The 26,863-nt window shown below is 37.9% G+C and overlaps 1 protein-coding gene across 1 annotated transcript in view; it reads right to left on the bottom strand.

The window, feature by feature from the left end:
• Window positions 1-745: 745 nt before the first annotated feature.
• LOC107587964 (rho GTPase-activating protein 44-like) overlaps window positions 746-26,863 on the bottom strand; it is a 75,316-nt gene continuing 49,198 nt past the window's right edge. The window contains exons 11-21 of the mRNA XM_016275949.1: window positions 26,383-26,494; window positions 25,938-26,019; window positions 23,621-23,701; window positions 22,883-22,996; window positions 21,674-21,765; window positions 21,397-21,580; window positions 16,026-16,214; window positions 13,098-13,622; window positions 9,628-9,773; window positions 8,086-8,463; window positions 746-4,665 (exon numbers count right to left, since the gene is read on the bottom strand). Of these exons, the coding sequence (XP_016131435.1) occupies window positions 4,508-4,665; window positions 8,086-8,463; window positions 9,628-9,773; window positions 13,098-13,622; window positions 16,026-16,214; window positions 21,397-21,580; window positions 21,674-21,765; window positions 22,883-22,996; window positions 23,621-23,701; window positions 25,938-26,019; window positions 26,383-26,494 (2,061 nt within the window). The 3' untranslated portion in view covers window positions 746-4,507. The remainder of the gene's footprint in view (window positions 4,666-8,085; window positions 8,464-9,627; window positions 9,774-13,097; window positions 13,623-16,025; window positions 16,215-21,396; window positions 21,581-21,673; window positions 21,766-22,882; window positions 22,997-23,620; window positions 23,702-25,937; window positions 26,020-26,382; window positions 26,495-26,863) is intronic.

Here is a 26,863-nt window from a genome sequence, read left to right as displayed (position 1 = left end):
CTGTTTGGTTGTGAAAGCGAAATACTTTTTTTGGCCTTCCAAAAGAGGACACGACTAGAAATCAGTGGTTAAGTTGTATTTACAACACTGTTCCAGAACAGTTCAACCCAAATATTCAGATTTGTCCAGTGCATTTTATGGAGGACTGTTTCCTGATCCTGGGAGAGTAGACTACAATGCCGGCTGTTCTGACTCACAGCCTGTAAGTATGTTTTTTATATTTAAAGAATTTGCCACTGACGATTCAAACGCGAGTTTTGAGCAGTGTACAGTAGCACTTGTTGTTTGTCATTTTTCCAATCACAAATGCAGACATGGTTTTATGTTTACGCGGCGCGATGCAACGCAATGTGTAAAAAGACAGTATAAGTCATTATAATCCGTAATTATGTCCCCACTGGATGCAACAAATGCCTCGTTTATAATAGGTTTTAATGTTTTTGTCTCGTCGCTCCGGCCGGACACGGCATCATCACAATATGTTAAGGGGCGTAAACATTTCCGTCACACGCTTGACGTATTCGGCCAATCACAATGCACTGGATAGCTAGCCAATCAGAGCACACCTCGCTTTTCAGACCGATGAGCTTTGTAAAAATCAACGCGTTTCAGAAAGGCGGGGCATAGAGGAGAAACAATAATGTACAGTATGTGGAAAATAATGTGTTTTTTTATAAACACATTTCATTACACCAAATACACAAAATAATGTTATTTTTAGCAGCATCATATGACCCCTTTAAATAAAGTATAATTTCTTAATTGTTTCTTTTGATTTTGGGGTGAAACGTGACTTCTGCAGATTCTGTGTGGGTCAAATTATCAGTTAAAATTACGTATGCACAATTCATCAGGTTTAAACAGTTCCATCATGGCTATTACATCTTTCTGTTTTGAACAATTTCTTAAACATACTGGGTATAACTGTTAAACATTGTCACGTGCAAATTAAGATGTGATTCTAATGATCTTCATTTACAAATCACATATACCTGTGCCTTTTCCCCTTAGAAAAGCATGGGATAACAGATGCAGTATTGAACCAGAATGAGAATGCATGTACATACTGTCTTCATTAACAACAACTTTAGCATTCATTATGAGCGCTAACGGAGAGAGATGAGCATAAAGAAAATAAACCATGCGTCCATTGCAGCTGCTATAAGGCCTTTACTTTAGTGCACTTCCAAGTAAAGGCGAAATCACATTCAGTCAGCACACTCAAACGGACACGACTGCCTCCTCACAGAACACCGCACAGACAGAACCTCACGTACGCACGAAACTCGCCGGTAGCTTCAGGTTATAAATACTGAATGTGAGGGCACTTGCAATTATCATTGTGTAATCACTACAACTACAACTCAGTCACCAATAATCATTAGACTATATTTCATCAAGAACACACACTGAGGCATATCACAGATTTCAGCAAAAAAAAAAAAAAAGGCTTTTTGTCCCTGATGTACACTAATGCTTAGTCAAAGAGAGAAATACAAGCCATGGCTATCCATCGTTGGAAGTAGAGTCCTTCGTATGAGAACGGAGATGGTTCGCTGTGCCCATTCCTTCCACGGGACAGAAGTGAGCTAATGTTTGTTTGACCTTAATAAAGTCTTGCGCTTTTTGTACAAGTTCAGACAAGAGAAACTGCAGCATCCAGTAGTCTTGTGGTGTTGTATACCCATGAAACAAATGCGCCATCTCAGTGTGGCATCAGATTATGTGTCTGGGGAAAAGCAATGAGACTTTGAAGGATCTTTAGGGCCTAAAATATCTTTGAGATGATTTCGAAATGATCCCTGCCAAGTTATAAAATCTGTATTTTTCCATTGATCCTATGGCGAGATATGTTATACAGTGGCCTTAAAAAGTACGTGGACACAGTTCATGTGATGAATGACATCAGTGAGGAAATAACCTCATGCATCCACTAAAAGCGATACCAGTTGACAAAGTAATTGGACGAAATCGCTAGAGAAGATCTAATATCATTATTTCGCAGATTCCATGCATCAAAACTGTTTTAGGGCCATTGTATTTTCATTGATATAATCTTCCATTTTTTATACAATAGTATAACTGAACCAATGTTATACGATTATTGTAATCTTCGACTTCATATATTTTCTAATAATAGTAAGTAGCTATACAGTTGATTTATGCTGTTGATTAAGGCTGTTATTGATGAGGTCGGTTTAGGGATAAAATCTCTCTCGGGAATAACTCTACCTAAACTTCTACCACGTCTGCATTCATATTTCTACATCTAGTTCATGGCTTACAAAAGTGCAAAAAACTCGCTTGCTATGTGAACCTGACAAAAAGTGTTCAGGGACAAAATAATACTTAGAACATTATTTCTATACAAGATAAATATGGCATGTCACATTTATGAATATATAATTCATATTTGCCTTTACATTTGTCCTCTCGTTGACACTTATCTACACATCTTTATATACAGTATTGGAATATACAGAAGGGATAGTGTGGCACTGCGTTTGAAGCACTTTGGAGGGCATATGAGTGCGGAAAGACAACGGAAAACGCAAGGCAGTGCATTGGAACAGAACCAGTAGTTAATCTCAGTAGTAAACATTATGAAACATTTGCAGGAAAGTGTTTGCAGTGACCCATTTTAGCACAAGCAATGTTTCTGTTTTGCAGGTAAAGGGGTGAGGGATTGAGATTTCCAGGGTTCCCACACCTTCTTCACCTTCTGTGAATTTTCATGAACAGATTTCCAGGATAAGGATTTTGAAATAGAATTTTATAGAGATCGCAAACTCTCACAAAAAAAGAGAGAAACACTTCAGAACAGAAACAAATATATAGACTATAGAAAATTACGTGATTTTTAGAGGGATTTAAAAATTTTCGATGACGCTATTAAAATACCCTGATAGTTTCCATGACTGTGGGAACCCTGGATTTCTTACCTTGCTTCCATGTACTGCATTATATTGTATTGGCTCTTTAAGAAAATACACTTTACTGCAGCAGCTGTCACTGTGTTACTGTATTATGTGCGTTTCAGGAAGTTCTGATAATGTTCTGCCACAGATAAACATATCTATCAAAATGTTACAGAAATTGATTGACTCCCTGCTAAGCCCCGCCCCCTCAGTTTCTGTTGCTGACTCAGACAAACTTGACTGAATCCACCGCAGGAATGAATTGGACATTTCAGTTTACCATTCTACATGTTGAGGACACATTATTCAATTCACCTCATGCGATTCCCAACTTCTAAGATTTGGAAAAGGGGGGACAATTTGATCTCTCTTTTGTGAGGCAATATTTACTTTTATATTTATTAATTTTGGCAGACACTTTTATCCAAAGCAACTTGTATTCAGCCCAGCAGGCACAGGACGTCAATATAACATCAGGTTGACGTTCCATTTGGTTGAGAATAAAAATCAGGCTGACGTCAGTATTTGACGCCAATTTGACGTTGACTTAATGTTGGATTTTGGTTACATAACCTAAAACAACAAATATCAATATCAGCTGACGTCAGTATTGGACATCAAATTAACATTGACATTAGACGTCCAATTGACACTGAATTTTGGTCACCTGACATTGCAACCGAAATTTAACCAAATATGTGCCTGCTGGGAAGGTACATATTTACATTTGATCAGTTCTTGCTCTCCCTGGGAATCGAACCCATGACCTTGGCATTGATAGAGCTGTGCACTACAGTCTGAGCCATAGGCAACAAGAGTTTAATGTAATCTTTGATAGTTTTAAATGTAATTTTACAAAATTATTTAAACACACAGTCTGTCCATAGATCTACTTTAGAAATGAGCACTTGTCTGATAATATAATGGGCAGCAACAGTTGCTAAGGCCAGATTGGTCAGTAGCACTTTAAGGCGGGACTTAGCGAAAGGTCAACTGAATTGGATTGCTAAAGCAGTGATTAGTGTAGGTTAGAGAGATTGAGAAAGAAAGAAAGAAAGAAAGAAAGACCTCAGCATTGCAAAATTAAAACTTAAACATGCTATATGCCACCAAGTCATCTATAAAGAGCATAGCATGGACCCTGTAGGGAAAACAAAGACGGCCTACTCTCATACCATGAGGGTGGGTCTCAGTTCAAAGCCTCCAGCAAGACAAAGTGTATGAGGTTCCTTTAAAGTCAGCAGACTGCTCCCTATGTGCATTGTATTATAATTGCAGCTCTGATAAGGCAGAAATAAAAACATCCCAATCAAACGAAACCAATAACACGACAACAAAATGAAACAGACAGAATCGTTCAGAGAGAAACCGGAATCAGAACACAAAACTCCAGGTTCCTCCAGTGGCAATTTGAACGAAATCCATTCTGTTGCTTTTTTTATGGCACCTGTTGTGTGGTTGGCGTCTTGTCGAGTCTCTCATGAAGTATCCGTGACTGAGGGTTTGGCCAAGGTGGGGTTCCAGTTGGGCCTCAGCAGAAGTGGACGGGTTCTGGGCGAAGCTGGCATGCTGCTGGGTGGGCTCAGGGGTCATAGCGTGGTGCTTTGGCCCTCCTCCTCGGACACGGACTCCCCCTCCGGAGAGCTGACCGCAGCAAAGGAGCTCCGACATGGGAGCACCCTGAACTCATCCAACAGGCTGTCCAGATTGACATTGATGGAGGGAATTTCCAAACTGAAGAAATCTGCTATAGGATCATGCAAATGAGAGCGATGGCCACGAAAGTGAAGCGACAAGACAAGTTTACAGTACAGAGAGAAATGATGGAAATGGCGATGATGAGGATGTTGAAAACAACACAAGGAGAGAGAGAGAGCAAAAAAGCAAATTCAGTTCCCAGACCACTGTTAGAGGCGAAGTCAGCGAAGGGTGTTGAATGTGTGTTGCAGCAGGAGAGGGGCACATCAGACTGTTTCCTGGCATTCTGCACATGGATTCTGTTACACTGAGCCATTGGGAAGGAAGGTGAAACATCTGTTTCATTTGAAATTAAACCTGTCCTGCCTCAGTGCAAAATCTCTGCTATGCTCATATAAAATATAAAGTACACATAAAGCTTTTTGCAGTTTTTCAGAAAGTAACAAGAATAGAATCAACAGTTCACCACAATCAGTGCTGGGGAATGTTACTTTAAATAGTAACGCGTTACATGCACTAGTAGCTAATTCGATTACATTGTTACCTTTTATGAAAAGTAACGTGATATTTTTGTGTTATTTTGTACAGGCGTCAATTAGCCAAGGCTCTCTGTCTTCTAGAATGGTGGTTTCCTGCTTGCCTTGTAGACATTTTTAGGTAATTTTGCTGTGAAAAGTATTTGTCCCCGACATGATTTGCCCACAACAACAAATATAGCATGAAACCACATTTATGGTTGTTTAAATGTCACACAAAGACTGCATAAGTGTTTTTACATTGGAATTACAATTTCTGGAAAATGCATTACACATGTGTATGTTTGTAACATGCTTGTTACAGATTTTAAGGTGGCTTTAGTATGCTATTTATCCGCAACAATTTAACCATGTGAAGACACTATACGTAAGTTCATTGTAATTGGACGTTTCCAGTTGTATCAGATAATTAACAGAAAAGTAACATTACTTAGTAATAATGTGTTACTTATGTGCCATTACCATTATGTGTTACTTACGCACTGTTACCATTGTGTTACTTATGCTCTGTTAACATTACGTGACTTATGCACTGTTACCATTGTGTTACTTATGCTCTGTTAACGTTACGTGTTACTTATGCATTGTTACCATTGTGTTACTTATGCTCTGTTAACGTTACGCGTTACTTATGCATTGTTAACATTGTGTTACTTATGCTCTGTTAACGTTACGTGTTACATATGCATTGTTACCATTGTGTTACTTATGCTCTGTTAACGTTACGTGTTACTTATGCGCTATTACCATTGTGATACTTATGCGCTGTTACCATTATGTTACTTATGTGCTGTTTACCATTACGTGTTTACGTAATGTTTGCCAAACAACACTAAACCTGTTACATGTTCCATGTTTGAAAAAGTACTGCAGTATAAAGGTAAAAAGTAACGACAAGAAATATGCGCGCATAACATTGTTACTTGTAACGCGTTACCCCCAACACTGACCACAATGAACAAAATACTCCACACATAGACAACAAGATGGGTGCAAATTGAAAATGTGGTAACATTAAGAAACTTGTCAGTGGACTATGTGGATTGGTGGACTGTATCTGATTGTGATGACCTCCCCTGTGTAAGAATGAGATGGACGCGAGATGGTGTAGTCACGACTGTGGGGGGCGAAGAGTTGTACTGTCGTCCTGCGATGGACTCGACTCAAAGAGAGTTTGGTTGGGGTTTACCTGGGTACCTATGTGGTGGGGATATTGGGTGGGGGAATGGATCACGATGTGAGGTCAGGGCCGGAGGCGTTGAGATGGACTTCATAAGCGACGACGTTGGCAAATGTGTGATGTTGCTCAGAAAAGTAAGGCCATAAGCCATGCATAGACCAGTCTCACACCATGCACAGACTACACTGACAGAATGAAGAAGCCAAGGACAGCCCCGTGACTGGGAGAGAATAACAAAGCTGCAGAAGGAAGTGTTACGGTATGAGACAGAGAGCAAGGCTGCAGTAGGTGGCCCCAGATTCAGCCACAGCACCAGGCCAGACGGTGTGAGATGAGGCTATGGCACGGGCACAGCAGGTTCTGGCTTACCCTAAATGTCCCCCTCACACTCAGCCCACACTCAGTCCCTGGCCTCACACAGCTGCAAGGTGCACAACGATGACAGGGGATAAAAGAGTCATACATCAATCAGTGCTCAGGAGAATGACTGACAGACATGCCTCACATGAGAGAACATACAATCAGTGCCATACAGCGGGCCACTAGAATGATACAAAGACCACAGAACCTTACTTTAGAGAAACAGTCTCACACTAAAGCTGAGAAAATAACTATAGGGCTCATCCTGAAATTCAAAGATGAAGTGTGTAATTCTTTGCATGTTAAAATGCTTCTTTCTAGGTTAGTCTCATGTAGCCAGACTTTTGACATGCGGCATAAAGTCTGGTCAACATAGCAGTCGGTAACGTGACCACCTGAAGTTCAATTTGTTTGTATTTTGTTGTTTAGAGGCAACTTTATGATACTTTTATGAACTTGGTGGTAAATGTGACTGCACCTTCAGTCCTGAGAGTTGAATGTAAAGTTAGCAAATCAATTGGATTTAGTGATTTTTTTGGCAAGCGCTTGCCAAATGTTTCAGTGTGACAAATTTGAAACTCTTACGAAATCTGTGTGGGAAAATCTTTCAACCTCATGTGTAATTTCTAAAATGTGAATACACATGTACTTCTGAAAGTTGAAAGCAAAGCTACCCATAAATGTGAAGTTGACGAATTTCAGCCATGTGACCAATTTAAACTCTTTGCGAAATCTCTAGCCTGGATATTCCTGATCGCATGGATTCCAATTGAAATGACTGGACCCGTGAAAATTCGCTGAACAATGGTAAATGTGACTGCACCTGTACCCCTAAAATTTGAAAGTAAAGCTAATCAACTTGAAGTTGATTTTCAGCAAGTTCCTGACAATTCTTTCCATGCAAACAATTTGTGCAAAAAACACTGCTTGCTTTGTTTGAGTGGTCCGACACAAACAACAACTTCTGGCTCAAGCATTGGCATGAAATTTGTGCAAGACTACCTGTTTGTGGTGGATCAGAAGAGTCTGTGGAAACTCTGTATGGAAAGTCATTATTTTTACAATTCCACTGGTGATGCAAGAATTACACACTTCATTTTGTAGTAAAATATATACATTATGTCCTTGAGCTTTAAGTGAATTCCCTTTGTTTCCATTTTTCTTAAAATCCTTGAGCTAAAATATAATCCTAGGGGTTCAAAATAATTATCATACTATACATCTCAAAGGCAACTGAATCTATGGGCACTCCATATTTAAGACAAATGTCTTCACATTTCATAAGGGGATCTGGCTCCTTAAAGTCCATCGCCTGCGTAGGACGGAGAGACAGACAGTTTGAGAGATTGACGCTGGACTCCCACTTGTGATGTTGCCACTGAGGCATGTTTACCTGTGGACATGCTCTCCCCGGGGGACAATCCGTCAAGTAGACCCTGCTCCAGGGGCTGGGGGGCTGTAGAGGGGACGGTGGGTGGTTGGGGAGGGGGTAGACTGGGTCTCTGCCTGGGCTTTGGGGTGGGTCGGGATTTTGTGAGCGTACCAGTCAGAGAGGGCGGCGAGGACAACGTATAGGGTCCCCCTAATGGGGTCTGGCCAGGGGAAGAGGTGGGCGCGTGTCCAGGGGGACAGCCCAAACCGTATGGGGAGGGAGTACTTGGGGGAGTGGGGGACAGGCTAACCGGAGACGGCTGACCTGTGGATTGGTCTGACATCCCCCCCGACTGGCCGTAGGGAACCTTGGGTGGCACAGGGGCCAGTTTCTTAGAGGCTGTAAGGAGAGAGAGAGATAAGACAAAATAAAATATGCATTCAAGTAACCTTTACTCTACGATCCTGTTTACACCTGGTATTAACATTTGTTTTGGGTGAGCAGATCACAGATTCAAAGTGCTTCAAGGTGAAAATTGGGCACAATGGATCTTAGGAATTTCTTTACATTTAATGATTCCGAAGTAAAAATAAATGTAATAATATTTTCCTTATACCTTGAAAGCATGTCAGTGTACACATCTTAATCATTTTTTAAAATTATTTTTAATGTTTTTAAATACACCCTTCAAAAGTAGGAAGTATTTAAAAAAAAATATTAATTTAATTATTACTTTATGAATATCATTAAGTTTTGGGGGAGTTGCATCAAATGACATTTCACAACCTGAACATTGCAATCAACCAGTCAATCAATCAATCAATCAATAAATCAATTCTTCAATGTGACTTTAGATTTTAAGTATTATTTTCTGAAAACTATTTTAAAAGTATTTGAGCTTATGCATAAAACATGAAATATGTCTGTCATCAGGTTAAGAAAAATAAACTTGTTTTCTCTTTGAATTCAGTTTCAAAACTTGTTTTTCTTAAACCACTGACAGGTATCTATTATTGTTTTAAGCATGAATGCACTTTATGTTGATACATTTTTCAGAAATCAAGACTCAATATCTTAAATAATTTTCCTTAATGTAAACAATAAACAGTTTTTGTTAAAATATTCTTGCTCTAAGAAATACGATCTTTCCAAACTAACAAGGTTTAATTTTCAAGAACTGCATTATTTTAGTCTTTTTTCTCATTATATAAAGAGTTATATCATTCTGATCTTTTAATTTATGTCCCCTAAAACATATCTAATGAATTTTAATTCAGAAATTAAGCTGTATTCAAGTCACTTTACCTATATTTCTTTTCAAATGCAGCTGCATACCAACATAACACTGATCACTGTAGCAAAACAAGCATTTTACAAAAGACTTCACAGTACAATACAGAGCAAATATTGATGTATGTCATCACAAAATCACCTTGACAGAATCAGAAACGTGTTATTACCAGATGCATACAGTGATCTGATCGCCCAAGGCTGACATTATACCAGATTTAAAGAGGATTTTATCTGTAGATTGAATTAAAGAGGAATCCCAGTGGGACGGACCTTTGTGTAAGGTGTGGGGGCTGTGCTCGGCAGAGTGGGGAGACTGGCTGTTGCTCTGCTGACTGCTGACAGGGGGCACTGTTGCTCCTGACGCCTGCACAGCCTTGTGGCCAATCACAGGAGAGAGCTCCTTGCTCTTCAGAGTGCTGGAGAGAGAGACAAACATGACTGCCTGCCATCAATCTGCACCCACTCTATCATTAATGACTAACAGCGTGCAAGGACCCCTCACGCCCCCGTCATCGAAACTAAAAACAGCGACTTAAGTGGTAAATAACATCCTGCTGGTTTGGATCGTGTCTGAATGCACCTTGACATAACATTATTGACATAACTGACGTGGGACTCGAACCCATCGCCATTGTGTTGCTGGCGTCATGCTTTACCAGATGAGCTACAAGAAGGTAAACAAAATGGTGACAAAATAGATGTTACATTTTCGTTGTTGCTTGAACATCCACAACTAGAATCTGCTTTTATGTGGGTGTGATGTGATTTTTTTCCAAAGACATGTGAAGGTGGTTTTACACCGAGTGTTTCTCATGCATGTCAGGAGGAGGGGGATTGAGTGTCCTTGCCCAGCAAACACGCACACACACACACGCACACACACACACAGTATGTATCTTGAATATAACTGAGCATGTGGAGCCTGTTTTTCACTCTGACAGCTCTATTCAGGCGCCTCTCTGCTAAACTCTGGGGAAGATAAATCTATGTGCACACATGGACACATGAGTCCTCTACATTTATATCCGTGCAGACATGCAGAGAATGATGCTGCAATATCTGCATCTATGTGACTACATTTGGTACGACTCTGCCACATCTATGACTCAATCTCTGCAGTGCCCTGCAATGTTTGAATGAAGGCTCATGAGGGTAGATGGGGAGGGGAACCTGTGCCATTGCAATACACAGTCATTAGTAAAATGGCTAATATTGGCTCTACTGATGCTAAGCTCTCTAATAAAGATCTTGGATAGATCTTTATTGCATTGATGGTGTCAAGCGATGAGAATTCATGTAATTCCACTGACATTCCTGCAACCTTTCAAACAACCCGGGAGGTTGATGGTCTAAAAAAAGAGCATTCGTATACACAATTCCCACCTCAATTAAATTTATGGCCTACATTGATGTTTGCAATTTGATTTTGGAAATTGTTTCAGCCTTATGACAATTTACCAGTGCATTTGGCTTTAGAGTTCTCAAATTCAGATGGCTATTAAGTAGGGAACACTTTAATCTTAGTGAAATTATTATATTTTATGTCGCCCTGCTGTGTTTCAAAATCTAGTGAGCTGCCTTGTTGTCCTTCTTGTCAGCAGCTACCGAATTGTAACTGAAATGAATATCGTAAATGAGCACCAGCTCTGTAAACCAATGAAATTTGAGTTTGTGCTTTTTAGTCAAAAACTTTGCTGAACTATGTTAAATGTGACCATACCTTTAGCTTTGTATGTGTTGGTGTACTCCTTAAAGGTTAGCAAAACAAACTTTGAGTAGATATACATTTAAAATGTAGATTTGTCTTCAGGGAAAACAAAGTCAGAGACTAAATATAGTGACCTGCACTATCCAAATGTTTGTCCAATTAACTGCCCTCTAGAACAAGAATGTATTTCCTTTTAAAACCATCTATTTCTGATTAGCAAGAGGGAGTAGCTTCTCATGGTTCACAGCTAAAGCCCAAAGTATAATATAATGCAAATCCTTAGCGAATGCGCAATGGCAAATGCGTAGCCTTTCAAAGTATACTCCATTTGTTACTGTGCGCAAACACATGCACATTAGAAGGTTTTGCACAGAAACTGAAGTATACATTGGGCTTTAGATGAAGATAGAAAAGCTAAAGCATTTTGGCTACTAACAACAAGTCCCGATGTCACGTTACAACTTCCTGGTTTAAACACTTGCAAACTATTTCATGGGGTTTTAAACAATCCCTTACGTAAATTAACCATAGGTTTATGGTGGTAAAATTTTAGTAACCATGTTTTTTTTTTGGGGTGTATTATTGATTACCATTTGTATAACCACAGTTTTACTACAAATACCATGGTTAAACTGTGATAGTGTATAGCAAAACCATGGCTAATTTGTGGTTACCACGATTTAACTATAGAAATCTTGTTTTTTTGTAGTAAAACCACTGTTAAATTTCATAAGGGATCACTGACATACATTGCCATACAAACACCCCTCAAGCAAAGTGCACAAGAGACTCAACATTCACAGTTCCTCTAATAGAGTGCTGCACGGATAACACATTTTGCAGGTCATAACACAGTTCCTATATAGGTTAGTGTATGTTTAAGCTTTTTTACTTCGGATGATAGTATTTAGGCTTTAAAACTCCTTAGTGAAGATTATTCTGTAAGAATCATAAGAATATTTTGTTGATCACAGAGCTAATTTTCTGCAATAAACCAAAAGCCAATGAAAAAACCCTTTTGGGGTTTTGTCGAGGGAACCAGGGTGATGCTAACTTACAAGTTGGCCTACAAAATCACTGCAGTGCTCTATATTGTCAGACATTGTCAGAATGGATGCATTTTAATTAGATGGAATTTCTAAGAAATTAGTAAATGTAAAGTGGCAATCAGATTATATCATTGCAATTGATTTTGGGAAGTCCTTAATTTTATTTTTCCAAAGCTATCTCATAAGGCCAGAATAAATCTGTTTCCTATTGTTTGGAGGAGTCTTTGTGTTGGAAGAGCGCCTATGATGACTAAAATAGATGCCTAGGTGGGCAGCTCATTAGTTTTGGAACAGAGCTGGTGTTAATATTCACGCACATCAAACACAACTCTTGACTCAGTTTCACAATCAATATATTCATGTCACCATATGCATCTCCATCAATGTATTTATTTCTACCAGGGTTAAAACTAAAACTGAAACTAAAACCATTTTTTTTTAAATCATTAATTGAAACTAAATAAATGTTAACTGAAATTAAATATTAAAAAAACTAACATTTTTTTTTTAATTTCAGCTAGCTGCCAAAGCAACATTTTAATTCAGTTTAACTTGATGTACTAAAAGAGCTATAACTGAAATAAAAATACATACACATTAACTAAAAGCACAAGAAAATAACAAAACTGAATTTGAACTGAAATTAAAATAAAAGCAGAAAATAAGAACTGATTCAAAATATTAATAAAAGCTATCAATGACAGCACTGATTTCTAGGTGAAGGATCCACTTTCACTAAACGCCAGTAACATCCTCAGTTGCTAGGCAACCTCAGGCTTCCCTGGACAATGAGAATGTTACGGAATCTGCGTGATGGGACTGAAAAAGCAATAACATTACAAAGCAAGTTCCAAAAACAAGATGGAAAAGTGGGAGCCAGTATGGAGTAATCTGAGGTGAGCGCTCAGACAGTGTGGGGAGCCCTGATGGCCGTCACAGTGTGTTATGCGAAGGCGGGGTGGCCGCAGGCAGGTGGTATTTACCTAGTCAGCCTGGGGGGTCCTCTCTCGCGGGCACATGGACAGGCAGCCCACGGCGGGAGGGCGGAGGAGGGGAAGCTAGGGGGGTTTCCGAGGGACACGTCGTGGCGGGTCAGCACGAGAGGGGTTTTAATGTAGAGGGGCGAGGCATTGGCATCAGGCGGAGCGGCATGCGGCGCGTCACACACGGGGCCGTGTTTGGGAAAGTGCAGGCAGCTAGGCTTGGGGTTGGAGTTGATATCGAGTGAGGAGGAGGAGGAGGAGGAGGAAGAGGATGGGTGTGGTTGGGGCTGAGGAAGGGGTGGGCCGAAGCCGACCCAGCGCAGGGGCGGAGGTGGGGAGCTGGGAGGCTGGGACTCGGGACCGGGGGCGACGGGCCGAGCGCAGGGAGGGGGCTTGGGGTAGAAGTGGTGAGGCCCAGGATGGGAGGACAAGGACGAGGAAGGGTACGGAGGGGGTGGCCGCTCCTCCGCGTGGGACGAATAGACATGTGAGGAATCCGGCCGATTGGGCAACACGTCGTCTGAGCTGCAGATATTGAAAACAATAAAGAGCAAACACAGGAGAGAGAGCTCTGGTCAACTGCACACGCATGACAGCGCAACAGGAAAGTGGATGTTTAGCTCCAGCTGTGGCTCGCTAGCGTTATACAATATTGATAATACTCTCAGGATCCTTTGGTCTGCATGTGTGTCTCAAGCTGGTATGAGCATTTAGCCAGTTTAGCGCGTGGCAATGAGCAACAGGTTTAGCAAACAGCAAGCTTAGCAATGAAAAAACAGGCGCCATCTGACTCCACTGGGAGGAAAAGCACAGCGATGCATTGAAATTAAAAAGAAGAAAACAGAAAATTACACTGAAAATGACCTTGTGTCTGCGCACTGCACCAAGGCAAGAAAAAAAAATCTCTTCGAACAACCAAACGTCAGAGAAAATTTGGTGAATAGCGCTGAAACCAAGGTCTCTAAGGTCTCTAAATATGGTGAAAACCCAGAGCAGTTAAACACAGACACAAAAACCCTTTCATGGCCTGAAAGAGTGTCAGAGGGGGGGGGGGAGGTAAGCCAGTCAAATCATCAGCCATTGCAAACCCTAAACACAGTGACTGAACCATGGCGTGACCTTCACTTCATTAATGTATGTTTTGCATATGGGCTTATGGGTTTATTATTAGTGAAATTGAATGAATAGGAAGCCACAGCAAGAATGCCTTACATTTCATGGGACCAATCCTACCAAACTGTGACGGTTTAACCACACTAAATGATCATATAGGCCTGTACACACTGCAAAAATGACAACTGCATTCAAATCCAGAAGTGAATCCTCTAAATTATCGTTTTGGGTGTGAAATGACAAATTAGAAACATGCCAAAGAAACATACTGTACGCGTACTCTGTGATTTTTTTATGGCGCTTAAAAGGATAGTTAGAAGTCATCATTTACTCACCCTCATACAGTATGTGACCCTGGACCACAAAATCAGTCATAAGGGTACATTTTTTTAAATAAGCTGAATACATAAGATTCCCATTGATGTATGGTTTGTTAGGACAGGACAATATTTGACCGAGATACAACTATTTGAAAATCTGGAATCTGAGGGTGCAAAAAAATCTAAATATTGAGAAAATAGCCTTTAAAGTTGTCCAAATGAAGTTCTTAGCAATGCATATTACTCATCACAAATTAAGTTTTGGTATATTTACGGTAGGAAATATCATGGAACATGATCTTTACTTAATATTCTAATGATTTTTGGCATAAAAGAAAAATAAATAATTTTGACCCATACAATGTATTTTTGGCTATTGCTACAAATATACCCCAGCGACTTAAGACTGGTTTTGTGCTCTAGGGTCACAAATGTTTGAAAATGATTAACAGTTAAAAACAGTAGTAAGAAATTCAGAAAGGTAATCAAATGTAATCAGTTTCACTGCTTTAATAAAGTAATTGAAATAGTTACACTACTTATTACATTAAAAGAAAAATAAATAATTTTGACCCATACAATGTATTTTTGGCTATTGCTACAAATATACCCCAGCGACTTAAGACTGGTTTTGTGCTCTAGGGTCACAAATGTTTGAAAATGATTAACAGTTAAAAACAGTAGTAAGAAATTCAGAAAGGTAATCAAATGTAATCAGTTTCACTGCTTTAATAAAGTAATTGAAATAGTTACACTACTTATTACATTTTAAATAGGGTAATCTGTAATTAGGTTAATCCAAAGTAACCTTCGCAACACTGCTAATATGCTGCTCATTTCTTATAACCATCAATGATGAAACAGCAGTGACGCTTAATATTTTTGTGGAAACTATGATATATTTTTTTTCAAGATTCTTTGATCAAAGTTCAAAAGAACAGAAATGAAAAAGTTTTACTAACCCCAAGCATTCAAATGGTAGTGTACCTCTTTCCCTGAGATCTTCTTGCCTCGCATCAGAAGAAGAGAGACTCGCATGGGCTTTTAACTACATTACAAGAACTAGTTACTGAGTTTGGTTTGGTTTAATGTATATGCGGTTAATTTGGTTGCAGAATGCGGATGTCACACAACTGAAGTCTGTGTGTACAATACAGGATGAAGAACTCAAAAGAGGACTGACAATCGTATTTAGCTGCAGTGTGTACACGGCCATACTGACTGCACTACTGTATTTGTATAAATAATTATATTTATACATAAAGACAAAAAATAAAACATTAGGTAGAACAAGGAAAGCATGAAAGAGCAGAGGAAATTATGTCATTAATACACAAATGCAGGGAACGCAAGAGTTAATTGCTGAATGGAAAACAATGAGGTCTCAAGTTAGTTGGTGCAACAAGTTCTACTGTGAAATGTGTATACAGTACATTGAAATGACAATGGAAAACATGTAGAGGATGATGGGAATCGTGTGTGTTTTTTTTTTTACCTGCCCCTGTCTCCAGGAGGGGGGGTGGGGATTGGAGATGTGTCCAGCTCACCGGGCTGCTCAGTGATCAGGGTGTCCGCAGGAGAGCCGGGCGGTTGTGCGCTGGGAGGTGTGGATGAGGCTTTGCGGCCCAGTGTAGAGGAACTTTTGCCCTTCACCCACGATGTGTCCATGACTCTGACACCCACACTGCCCACATAAAGACCCACAAACCATCAATCACAACCACTGCAGAAAACACAACTAGATGTACTTTACAGAAACGTTAACCCTCTGATGCATGATGCCAACTAGCCACCTTGAGTGATTATCTTTAACCATTACCCATAATTCTATATAACTGTGCTCTACATCGTAAGTGTTTTTTTTTTTCAATTTCAAAAAGACTAACAAAGTGGTGAAGGTCATTATTTTGTTAGAGGCCAGGTGTGTAACTCTATAAATTATGATTATATTATTATAAAAATATATATTTTTTCTTTATAAAAAGAAAATGTTTTTGTCATTTAATAATTCATGTGTCAGAGGGTTAAAAAAACACTTTATAGTAACTTGCATCATTACAATCAACATAAATTATTGTAATTGTTACACGATATAATTAGACAATAGAATATGATTTTGAATAATACATATCACTGTTCAAAAGTTTAGGGTTGGTAAGTGTTTTTTTTTAATGTTTATGAAAAAGAAGTGTCTTATGTTCACCAAGACTGCATTATTTGATCAAAAATAAAGTACAAACAGTAATTTTGTGAAACATTTCTAGAATTTAAAGTAACTGTTTTCTATTTTAAAGTTTTCAAATATAATTTATTCCTGTGATGGTAAAGCTGAATTTTCAGCATCATTACTCCAGTCTTCAGTGTCACATGATCCTTCAGATATCATTCTAATATACTGATTTGCTTTTCAAGAAACATTTCTGATTATTACCAATGTTGAAAAGAGTCAAGCTGCTTAAGATTTCTGTAATATTATTTTTGTAATATTAAAATATATAAATGTTTGTAATATTACAGTATTTATTCGAAATGGAAATCTTTTGTACAATTATAAATGTTTTTTAATGTCACTTTTGATCTATTTAATGTATTCTTGCTTAATAAATCGAATCAATAAACAAACAAATAACCTGACCACAACAAACCCCGAAAAAAAACGTTTGAACAGTAGTGTTTTTATATTTGAACATACATGCTTGACTGTCTTGTTAATACAGAAATTAAATGATTGCTAATTAAGTTATTAAAGTGTTACCAAAAACAAAGCCACAGTATAACAGAAAAGGTGAACGGTACCTTTGAATTTTCCTAATGCTGCATTAAGTGTGGATAAAATAATGAGTTTAGGGACAACACAGTGAGTTTACATTTAACAGTAATGTCTGTAGAGTAAGCAAAAGTAAATGACAGGGGGGACAGCTAAATGAGAACTGTGTGGCGAGAGCATGCAGTGTTTGGAAGATCAGGGCCATCCAGAGGTGAGAACGTGTCAGCCTAAATGAGCAGCTGGCTCTCTTGCCTGCTGCGACACCATTAAGCCTCATTTACTCTAATTGCTTTTACCCCGAGAGCTGTGGACATAAACAATCAGACACTTAGCCTCCCCTATAACAAAACACATCAGTCCTAAAACACAGTGGATCAGAGTCTCTAATTGTTATGTAATCTATAAAACTTGTCAGTGCGTTTGAAATGACAGCAGATATCAGGAGCATTTTAACATGAGGAAATGTGAGGGAAATACAGCAATGGCTGATTGTCATGGAAATATTCATTTCAGATTAAATATGAATGCTTAAAAGCTAAAGCTTCAAGAAAAAAGATAGTAACTTTTTTAAATGCATCATTTTGTAAAAGATGCATGTTTTCGTCACGGGATAAAAAAAAAATTAAAAAGGTAAAAAACGTAGAATTGCAAGAAAGGAACTAAGAATTTTGACTTTTTTTATTGCAATTGCGAGTTTACGCAGAGACGATCCTCCCTATACGATTTAATTTTATGATTTAATTTTAGTTTTGTTTTTGAATTTGGCCAGCGGTTATGAAAACATGAATTATGATTTATTTTAATGCGGTGCGCTGTCGCCCTTTCTACGTAAAAATCAGTCAAATCATGTAATGTGAATGTCGCACAGTCTTACTCGAGACTAAAAAAACGAGTTGTAAGCGTACCGAGCCATGGAAGAGACACTGTTTCTCAAGCGCTTTCCGCGAGCGCGGCCACCGCCGACACAGTTTTGCGTAGGTCCCCCAGAAGTCTAGGATCGGCACTGAGCGTACGTCTCAACTCTAAGTTTATATCTCACACTTCTCATGTTTTTTCTCTGAATTCTGACTTTACATCTCGCAACTGTGGTTTCTGTTTACTCCACAGTATAAAAAATAAAAAAAGTCAATTGCGACTTTTAAATCTCAACAATTCAGGCTTTTTTTTTTTTTAATAATTGTGAGTTTATATCTCACAATTCTGACTTTTATTTTTTGCTAAATTCTGATTTTAAATCTCATGGTTCTGACTTTTTTCCTCAGAATTTTGAGTTATCATCTTGCAATTATTTATTTTTTTTTGCCATGGAATTAAACATAAAAAAAACGTACATTCAGTTTACATCTCGCAGTTTATATCTTACAATTCTGACTATAGATCTCATAATTTTGACTTTATATTTCACACTTCTAATTTCACATCTCAAAATTCTCTGACACAATTCTGAGAACAAAAGACAGAATTGTGAGACATAAACTCAGAATCGCAGGGGGAAACAAAAATTTAAAATGTGATAAAAAAAACCACATTTACATTTTTTTAACCCCGTGGTGGAAACATGCTTCTATAATTTTCAGACTTTGACTTTTCTCTACAATGTAGCCAAGCAAAATAAACCTCCCAAATAGTGTACACTGAAAAAAATGTTTAATACTTCAGTGTTTTTTTATCAAAAAATATTACTTAATATCACTAATATTACTTAATATCTCTAAATCAACCTAAATACATGAATACTTAATATTTTAGCACTTAGATTAGGTAGACATATAGGTATAAATTGCAGGTCACCATTTTTTTTTTTACAGAGTAGGGGAGTGAAATTAACAACATCTAAAAGTAGTGTGGACATGTTCCCTCCAGTTATAATGGCTGCTATTTTCCTTTCATTAATCATTCCATTAAAGCACTTGCAAATATGATTCCACACAGCCTTGTATTTAATATGTGGTAATTTATCAGCATTGTTTGCCAAATATTTGCCAGAACGCAATATTTGTCGTAAGCTAGTCTGGAGTGGGACTCTATCGAACAGAAGTCTGGATCTCCTCCTCCGTATGCGCTATTTTTCCACCTGCTGGAGCACTGCAGGTGGCATGAGTCAGAGCCTGGCACATCTGCCACGTGTCTCTGTCGATAGCGGCAGAAATCCAGCCCCCTCAGTGAAAGATAAGCAACCCGCAGCCCTCCTTCAATACTCAATCCACGTTACCATAGAAACCGTGGCAGCCCATCAGCCCGAGACCAGCTCTATTCAAATGAGGGCAGATTGTGGGAGTGGCTGAGATGTTCCCGGAGCTCAACTCCAGTTGAGAACAAATGACACTGAAAGATTACTGGATAACGACGTGACTGACGTCCCGGTCTAAGTGAATTAGTCACTGAACACATTAGCTATCCGCCGCTGCTAATTGGTTTAAGCGGCACTATCGAACCCTGTCAGTAATAGGCTGTTACTGCAATGATGTTTAATTTAAAAGGGTAGTTCTCAGGAACGTCTGTTGTCATTTTCTCATGTTGATCCAAACTCATGTGACTTTCTTTCTTCTATGGAACATTAAAGATTAATATACTGCCCTAGAGAAAAATAAATATTTGAAATATATTTATTTCAAGCTAAGTATACTACAAATACATCTATAGTAAATGGTCCACTCATGAGCGAGTCTTCTGAAGTAATAAGACACTTGTGGTCACCCACTCATTATTTTGAAAAATAAAAATAAAAATCACTGGACGATCTTGGGGGGAAAATGTAATTGTGTTTTTCTAAATAAATGTGAAATTTTTTTAAAGCTTCAGATTTGTTGTGCTTGTTTAAAGGGGTTGCACAATTTGGCCAAAACTGTTGTGATTACATATCAGTATGACAAAAAAAGAAGAAAGAAAAAAAAAAAGATAAAAAATAATCATTACACACACAAACAAGTTACATATACAGTACATATGAAAATACTACTACTAATAAAAAATATTATTATATTGGTATTTTTATTAAATAAAAGTATTACAAATATAAACATTACTATTGTAATATTTTACTGTAAAATATATATTTTTTGTAAATTAAGTATTTAAGTAAAATAATATAAAAGTAATTCACATTTACAGTACTCCTGTTTAATTGTAAAACTAACATTTATGGCTGTCTTAATTTTTCAAACGTTAAACCATCAACATTTTATTTCAGCAAAAAAGCCTCGTCAAAAAGCATCTCTTTCATTGACAAAAATATGAAGCATGTCGTGTTCCCAAATGCACATTTTAAGCGACTCAAACTAAGAGCAGATGCATTTACAGTGAACCAAGCTGCTTTGAGAAGCTGAAAACACTGGATCGTGAGCTGCTCATGTGTAAATAAACACAGTGCTGTGCTTCACTCTGAAACCATATGTATTTAACTCATTTGCAGCCTTTTTGATTTGATATTCACACTAAGCCATATTGCGAGGATTGCCAGGATATTCTTCAAAAATGTACCTTTTGTTTCATGGAAAAAAGAAAGTCGTACAGGTTTGGAACGAATGAATAAATTATGACATTTTTGGGTGAACTGTCCCTTTAAGATTAGCGATGGTATGAGAAGCTAAAGGAAGAGTGTGGGACGGAAAAGGAAAAAAGGAGAGATGGAGGAGGCATACAGAGCCAAGAGTGCAGAACAACCTACCCATCCTTCTTGTAGAATTCCAGCATCATGTTGTCAGTAGCAACACTGAGTGGGCGTCGGCTCTGGTCATGCTGCAGCTTGCGCTCTGATTGGTCCATATCGGGCGAGGGCATGGAGCTGTAGTTGTAGTTGTGGTTGGTGTGGACCGGGCTGCCGTAGCTGCCTGTCAGGTTGAACTCAATATCTAAGAATAGCAAAGACAAGCCATATTGCGAGGATTGCCAGGATATTCTTCAAAAATGTACCTTTTGTTTCATGGAAAAAAGAAAGTCGTACAGGTTTGGAACGAATGAATAAATTATGACATTTTTGGGTGAACTGTCCCTTTAAGATTAGCGATGGTATGAGAAGCTAAAGGAAGAGTGTGGGACGGAAAAGGAAAAAAGGAGAGATGGAGGAGGCATACAGAGCCAAGAGTGCAGAACAACCTACCCATCCTTCTTGTAGAATTCCAGCATCATGTTGTCAGTAGCAACACTGAGTGGGCGTCGGCTCTGGTCATGCTGCAGCTTGCGCTCTGATTGGTCCATATCGGGCGAGGGCATGGAGCTGTAGTTGTAGTTGTGGTTGGTGTGGACCGGGCTGCCGTAGCTGCCTGTCAGGTTGAACTCAATATCTAAGAATAGCAAAGACAAATCAGTCCAAATCTCGCAGGAGAACACGCTCGTGTGTATGTGCGAATATGTTTTCACGACTCTTTTTATCGAACCTCCAGGGAAGAACCAGTCAGCGTGCTGAATGATCGGCTCAATGATGCCGACGATTTGCAGAGACATGGTGGTCATCATTTCCGTCATGTTCCTGTGAAGATCAATGACCCATTTGACATACACATTACAAATGTCAAAATATACAACTACTAGATACATTCAAGGAGTAGTATACCTAAAATTGTAATTCACTTATGTCCATCCAAAACTGAATGACTCTTTCTTTTGTGGAACACAAAAGGTACAATTTTTAACAATCCTCATGTAGTTCTTCTCCATAAAACAACATTTCACAGCGACTACAGTGACAATATTTGGCAGAGATACAACTATTTGAAAATCTGGAATCTGAGGGTGCAAAAAAATCTAAATACAGAGAAAATCGCCTTTAAAGTTGTCCAAATTAAGTCCTTAACAATGCATATTACTAATCAAAATTTATGTTTTGATATATTTACAGTAGGACATTTACAAAATATCTTCATGCAACATAATATTTACTTAATATCCTCATGAATTTTGGCATAAAAGAAAAATCAATAATTCTGACCCATACAATGTATTTTTGGCAGGTTTTATGATCCAGGGTCACAAATATCAGTCAGTTTTACACAGAAAACCTTCGCATGACTTCAAATGACTTGAATATAGTGCAAAATCTGTATGAACTTTTTATAGTGTGTTTTTATCATTCTTAAAGCTTGACAGACAAGGTCAGTATGAACTGTTGTAGTATGGATTCTTCAAACTATTTTATTTTTGTATTATTTATATATTATTATAGCAGTCATTATTATTTTGAATTAGCTTTTATTTGTACATTTTTAGATTTAATTTAGCTTAAATAATTGTATGTGCTTCGCAAATTTTTATTTTTCTTGGTCAATATTTGTATATTACGATTTACTTTATTTTTTGTTTCTGTTTGAGCAATTTTAGCACTTCTTGAACTTCTATTTTTATCATATTCTAAATTTTGTATCTAATATTTATATCTTATTGTACTTTTATTTCAAGAAAATTATTTTTTATTAGTTTTAGTTTACAGTAACAACACTGTGCTCCACAGAAGAAAAATAAGTCATATGTACAGTACGTAATAACAGAATTTTAATTTTTTCAGTGAACTGTCCCTTTAAATTGCTTTGTGAATTTGCTGCTCTCCACATAAATGTAAGAAATAATCCAAACGGAAGACATGCACTCACCCTTCTGAATGTGTCCACAGCAGGTTGGGTCCAAGAACTATTGCAATATTACCTGGCGTCATTTTATTAGCGTCTTGATGCTCCGTGAGTTTGGCTAAGAACTTAACTAAATATCTGTTTTGAAAAAAAAAATAATAATTCAGTTTCAATCTCAGTTTGACCAAAGGGTTTAGCCCTGCCCTGGCATTCCATTTGCTATTCCTGTCGCTGTATATTATCAATATTTCAGTAGGTTTGACAGAAGGCAGGTGCAGTCAAACATCCAAGACCCACAGCATATATCTGGAAAACCTTGGCTAGAAGTAAAGACGTGCCAAAAGCATAATCCATATGAACAGGCATCCTTATTTTCTTAAACGGAAGCTTTGTTTGAACTTAATCCTGGATTAATTATGTAATATTTATTGTGTGGCTCTTAGTCTTTGGTCAAATCAGTCAAGGCGAAACAAAAGGCTGAATTTGTCTTTGCCAGAGACAGCGTCTGTATATTTGGCACACTAAACAGGTTGGACTGAAGGACATTTCCGTACTCAAAAATATTCTCTGTAAGACTAATGAACTCTGATTATTTCAGAAACATGCCCACTTCCTGTCAGTGAAGGAACTGCTGTTTCGCTCATGATATGACAGAGATTTGACACTCCTCTCTTTTAATGAGCTCTTGCATTCATGACTCATTCAAAGACAAAAGCCTCGAGAGAAATAACAAACAATAAGTAAATAACAAGCGCCACACACCTGAAGTTGTTCAGATTGTCTGCTGGTAGTTTCTGACATGTACACAAAAGGTCTTGGAGTCTTTTATCCATATCTTGAATACTACAGAAAAGACACAGGGAGAGATGCATGAGGTACAGTATACAGAATATGAATAAACTTAATCTTTTTTTTCTCCACAGTGCTATCAACAAACACAGAAAAAGATAAGCATTTGCCTGATTTTACTGACAAATCTTCCACTGTAAATTTAGTGTTAAGTTCACTTACATACAATTCAGTATAACAATCTATTATACTAGTAGTTCACTGAGAGGAAGTGAGTTACTTCTAATACATTGACATTAGTATATTTACTTCATAAAGCATACTTGGAAAATATACTTGAAATCTTTTTTTGTAAGAGTTTTAGAATTGACAACTCATATTTGCCTTTATGAAAATTAACCATGGTTTTACTATTAAAAAAAAACCATGGTTACTAAAAAACATTGTTAAACCATGGTAACCACAAATTAACCATGGTTTTGCTACATAGTTTAACCATGGTAGTTGTAGTAAAACTGTGGTTGAACAAAAGGTAACTAATATGCCAAAAAGCCATGGTTACTAAACCTTTACTATAATAAAACCATGGTTAATTTTCGGTGATAAAGGTGATTCCAACTGAGTTCAGCATTAGCGCATGTTGCTAAGCTAACATATTACTCTAATAAGCATACAAACAAACACAAATATTAGGATAAAATATTGTAATTCAATTATCTGTAAAGCATATGTTATATTGTAAGAAGGTATCTCAGAAAGCAGCATACTGTTAATTTTCAGTGTCTTAAATGCTATCCACCTTATTTTTCCCGGGCGTGGCCATTTGTAAATTTACAATGTGTCGGTGTCATTCACTTCCAGCTATTTTTAGCTGTACAAAACAGTTAGTTTTGCTGTTCGATATTGCAAACTGTTGTTTCTTACTATTTTATTTTAATGTATTATCTTAATTATGAACACACTGGTTTGTAGTGAAAACAGTTTTACTGTTTACTGCACTTTTGTTATTCTTCTCGTTATTTCCCTACAGAGACTAATGAACCAAAAGTCTCACACATTCACAGAAAACGGCTTACTTCCACATTGAAAAATAAGGTGGATAGGTAGATGGCTCACTATCCAGAGAGCACATGTAAATCTCCAAGATTTCAGTTACAGAGGGCTTCATTTGCAAAACATCTGTTGTGTACAAACAGCTGATATGCATCTTTAAAAAAGCAGTTTTACATATATTCTAAGTCATAAACATCTTTTCTAGATGTCTACAGCTGGTCATAGCTGGTTTAGCAGGCTACACTGTTAAAAAAAAAAAGGTGACATTTACGGTACCGGCAGCTGTGGTTGCCAGAACTTCACCGTAAAAAATATGGTAGCAACATTTTAGGTTTTACAGACTTAACTTAAATTCACAATAAAATACCGTATTTCATTAACTGATGTAATGTTAATAAACCAACATATTGAAGGGTTAATATCTGTTTTGAGCCATGAACTGGTGGTGATGAAAAAGTCACATGATGAACCAAAGCTCATCTCAAACAGCTTTTCTACGAGCTGAGGAGGACAATACTTATACAGTATATAGAAGGTGCACAGTGTCATTCACACAAACACTAAACCCCATCATGGTGACACACATGACACTGAAATAATGCAATAAACATTAATTTAGTAACATTAGATGTAAGATTAAACCCTAATGTACACAACTGATAAGAAAAAACTAAGAAGAAACATCAAATATTAAGTGTCATGCAGGGAATTCTGGGAGTGTCAATTTGGTTTTTCATTGTAAATTATACAATTACTTTTTCTTTTTCACTTCCAAAAACCGTATTTTTAACAGTATTTTACTGTAAAATTATATTAAATGTAATTACATTTATTCACCGTATATAGTATGGAAACTTACTGTTAACCAGTTAACAGTTTTTTACTGTAGCATTTTTTACAGTCTTTTACTGTTAAAATCACAATCATTTTTTACAGTGTAGTTTTAGAAAGGTTTTGACCACTTTCTGGTCTAACCAGCTAAAACCAGTTGAACATGAAGCTTGGCCGTCCAGGGAGATGTATTTTAGCTGTTTTTTAGCACAGGAAATGTCTTAGAAACATACTGCACATGCGCAAACACTTTAAAAATACATCTTCCAGATGAAAACGCACATCAAATAGATGTTTCTGTGATGCACATTTACTATCAGGGTGTGTTTTGGAATTGAGCAAAGGTGAAATCTGAAAATGGCAAATGGTAATGGAGTGTGTGTTGGGGTAGACTATCGATACTTACTTTGAAGCTTGAATCCATTCATCATAGAGTTCAAAGGTCATTAGAGGTTCAGGAAGTTCACGAAGATAAGACTTCAAGGCTCCTGAGGGAAGCAGATGAGGAAGGAAAGAGGTCAGAGGGAAGGAGAGAGGCAGGGGCACGGTGAAAGAGTGATAGGACGTGACTGGAGGTGTGATATTCTCTGCTTGAAATACTAAAGGGAAGCCTGACAAATGAGCTGTCAAAAGCCACAATCAGTGTGTAGTGCTTGTCGGCTGTGGCCCCCTACCTGACGGCTACTAGGTCACGCTTCAGGCCCAGAGTAATGAGATCAAATTAACCTGGGACAGAATTTAATGCCAACTGCCGTGGGGTCTGAGATTTTGTAGCTGCGATCCACTAAAAGGACACTGTGGGTAGATCAGTGGACATTTTAAAAGCTAAGAGGAGAGAGGCAGATGCTCACCTGCGATGGCATGTGGGTCAGCCGAGTACTCCTGCACATCCATGACCCCGCAGTCCAGTGATGCCTTCAGTTTCTTCAGCTTGGAGGCTGAGGGAGCCACCCGAAATAAACCCTAAAATGACAGGAAGAGTGAAGTTAGACCTTATTGGCCATAAAATCCCAAACCCTGTTCCAAATGGCAACCTTGGCCCTCGTGGTTTACTTTTTAGTTTTTTTGCAATAGACCTGTGGTTTTTGACCTGGAGGCCGGGGCCCACTAGGGGGTCTCAGGAAATTTCCAAGGGGGCCTCAAGATAGCTAAAAAATATTTAAAATAATAAATACTTGGTAATTAATTTTTTAAGTGGAGTTCAAGTATATTTTCCAAGTATGTTTTATGTAGTAAGTACACTAATATCAATGCACTATACTTATACTGTATGTATATATATATATATATATATATATATATATATATATATATATATATATATATATATAT

Source organism: Sinocyclocheilus grahami, unplaced genomic scaffold (assembly GCF_001515645.1).
Source record: "Sinocyclocheilus grahami isolate Dianchi unplaced genomic scaffold, SAMN03320097.WGS_v1.1 scaffold97.1, whole genome shotgun sequence".
Lineage (NCBI taxonomy): Eukaryota > Metazoa > Chordata > Actinopteri > Cypriniformes > Cyprinidae > Sinocyclocheilus > Sinocyclocheilus grahami.
The sequence above is the reverse complement of the archived record's forward strand: the minus strand, read 5'-3'. Positions and strand labels throughout refer to the sequence as shown.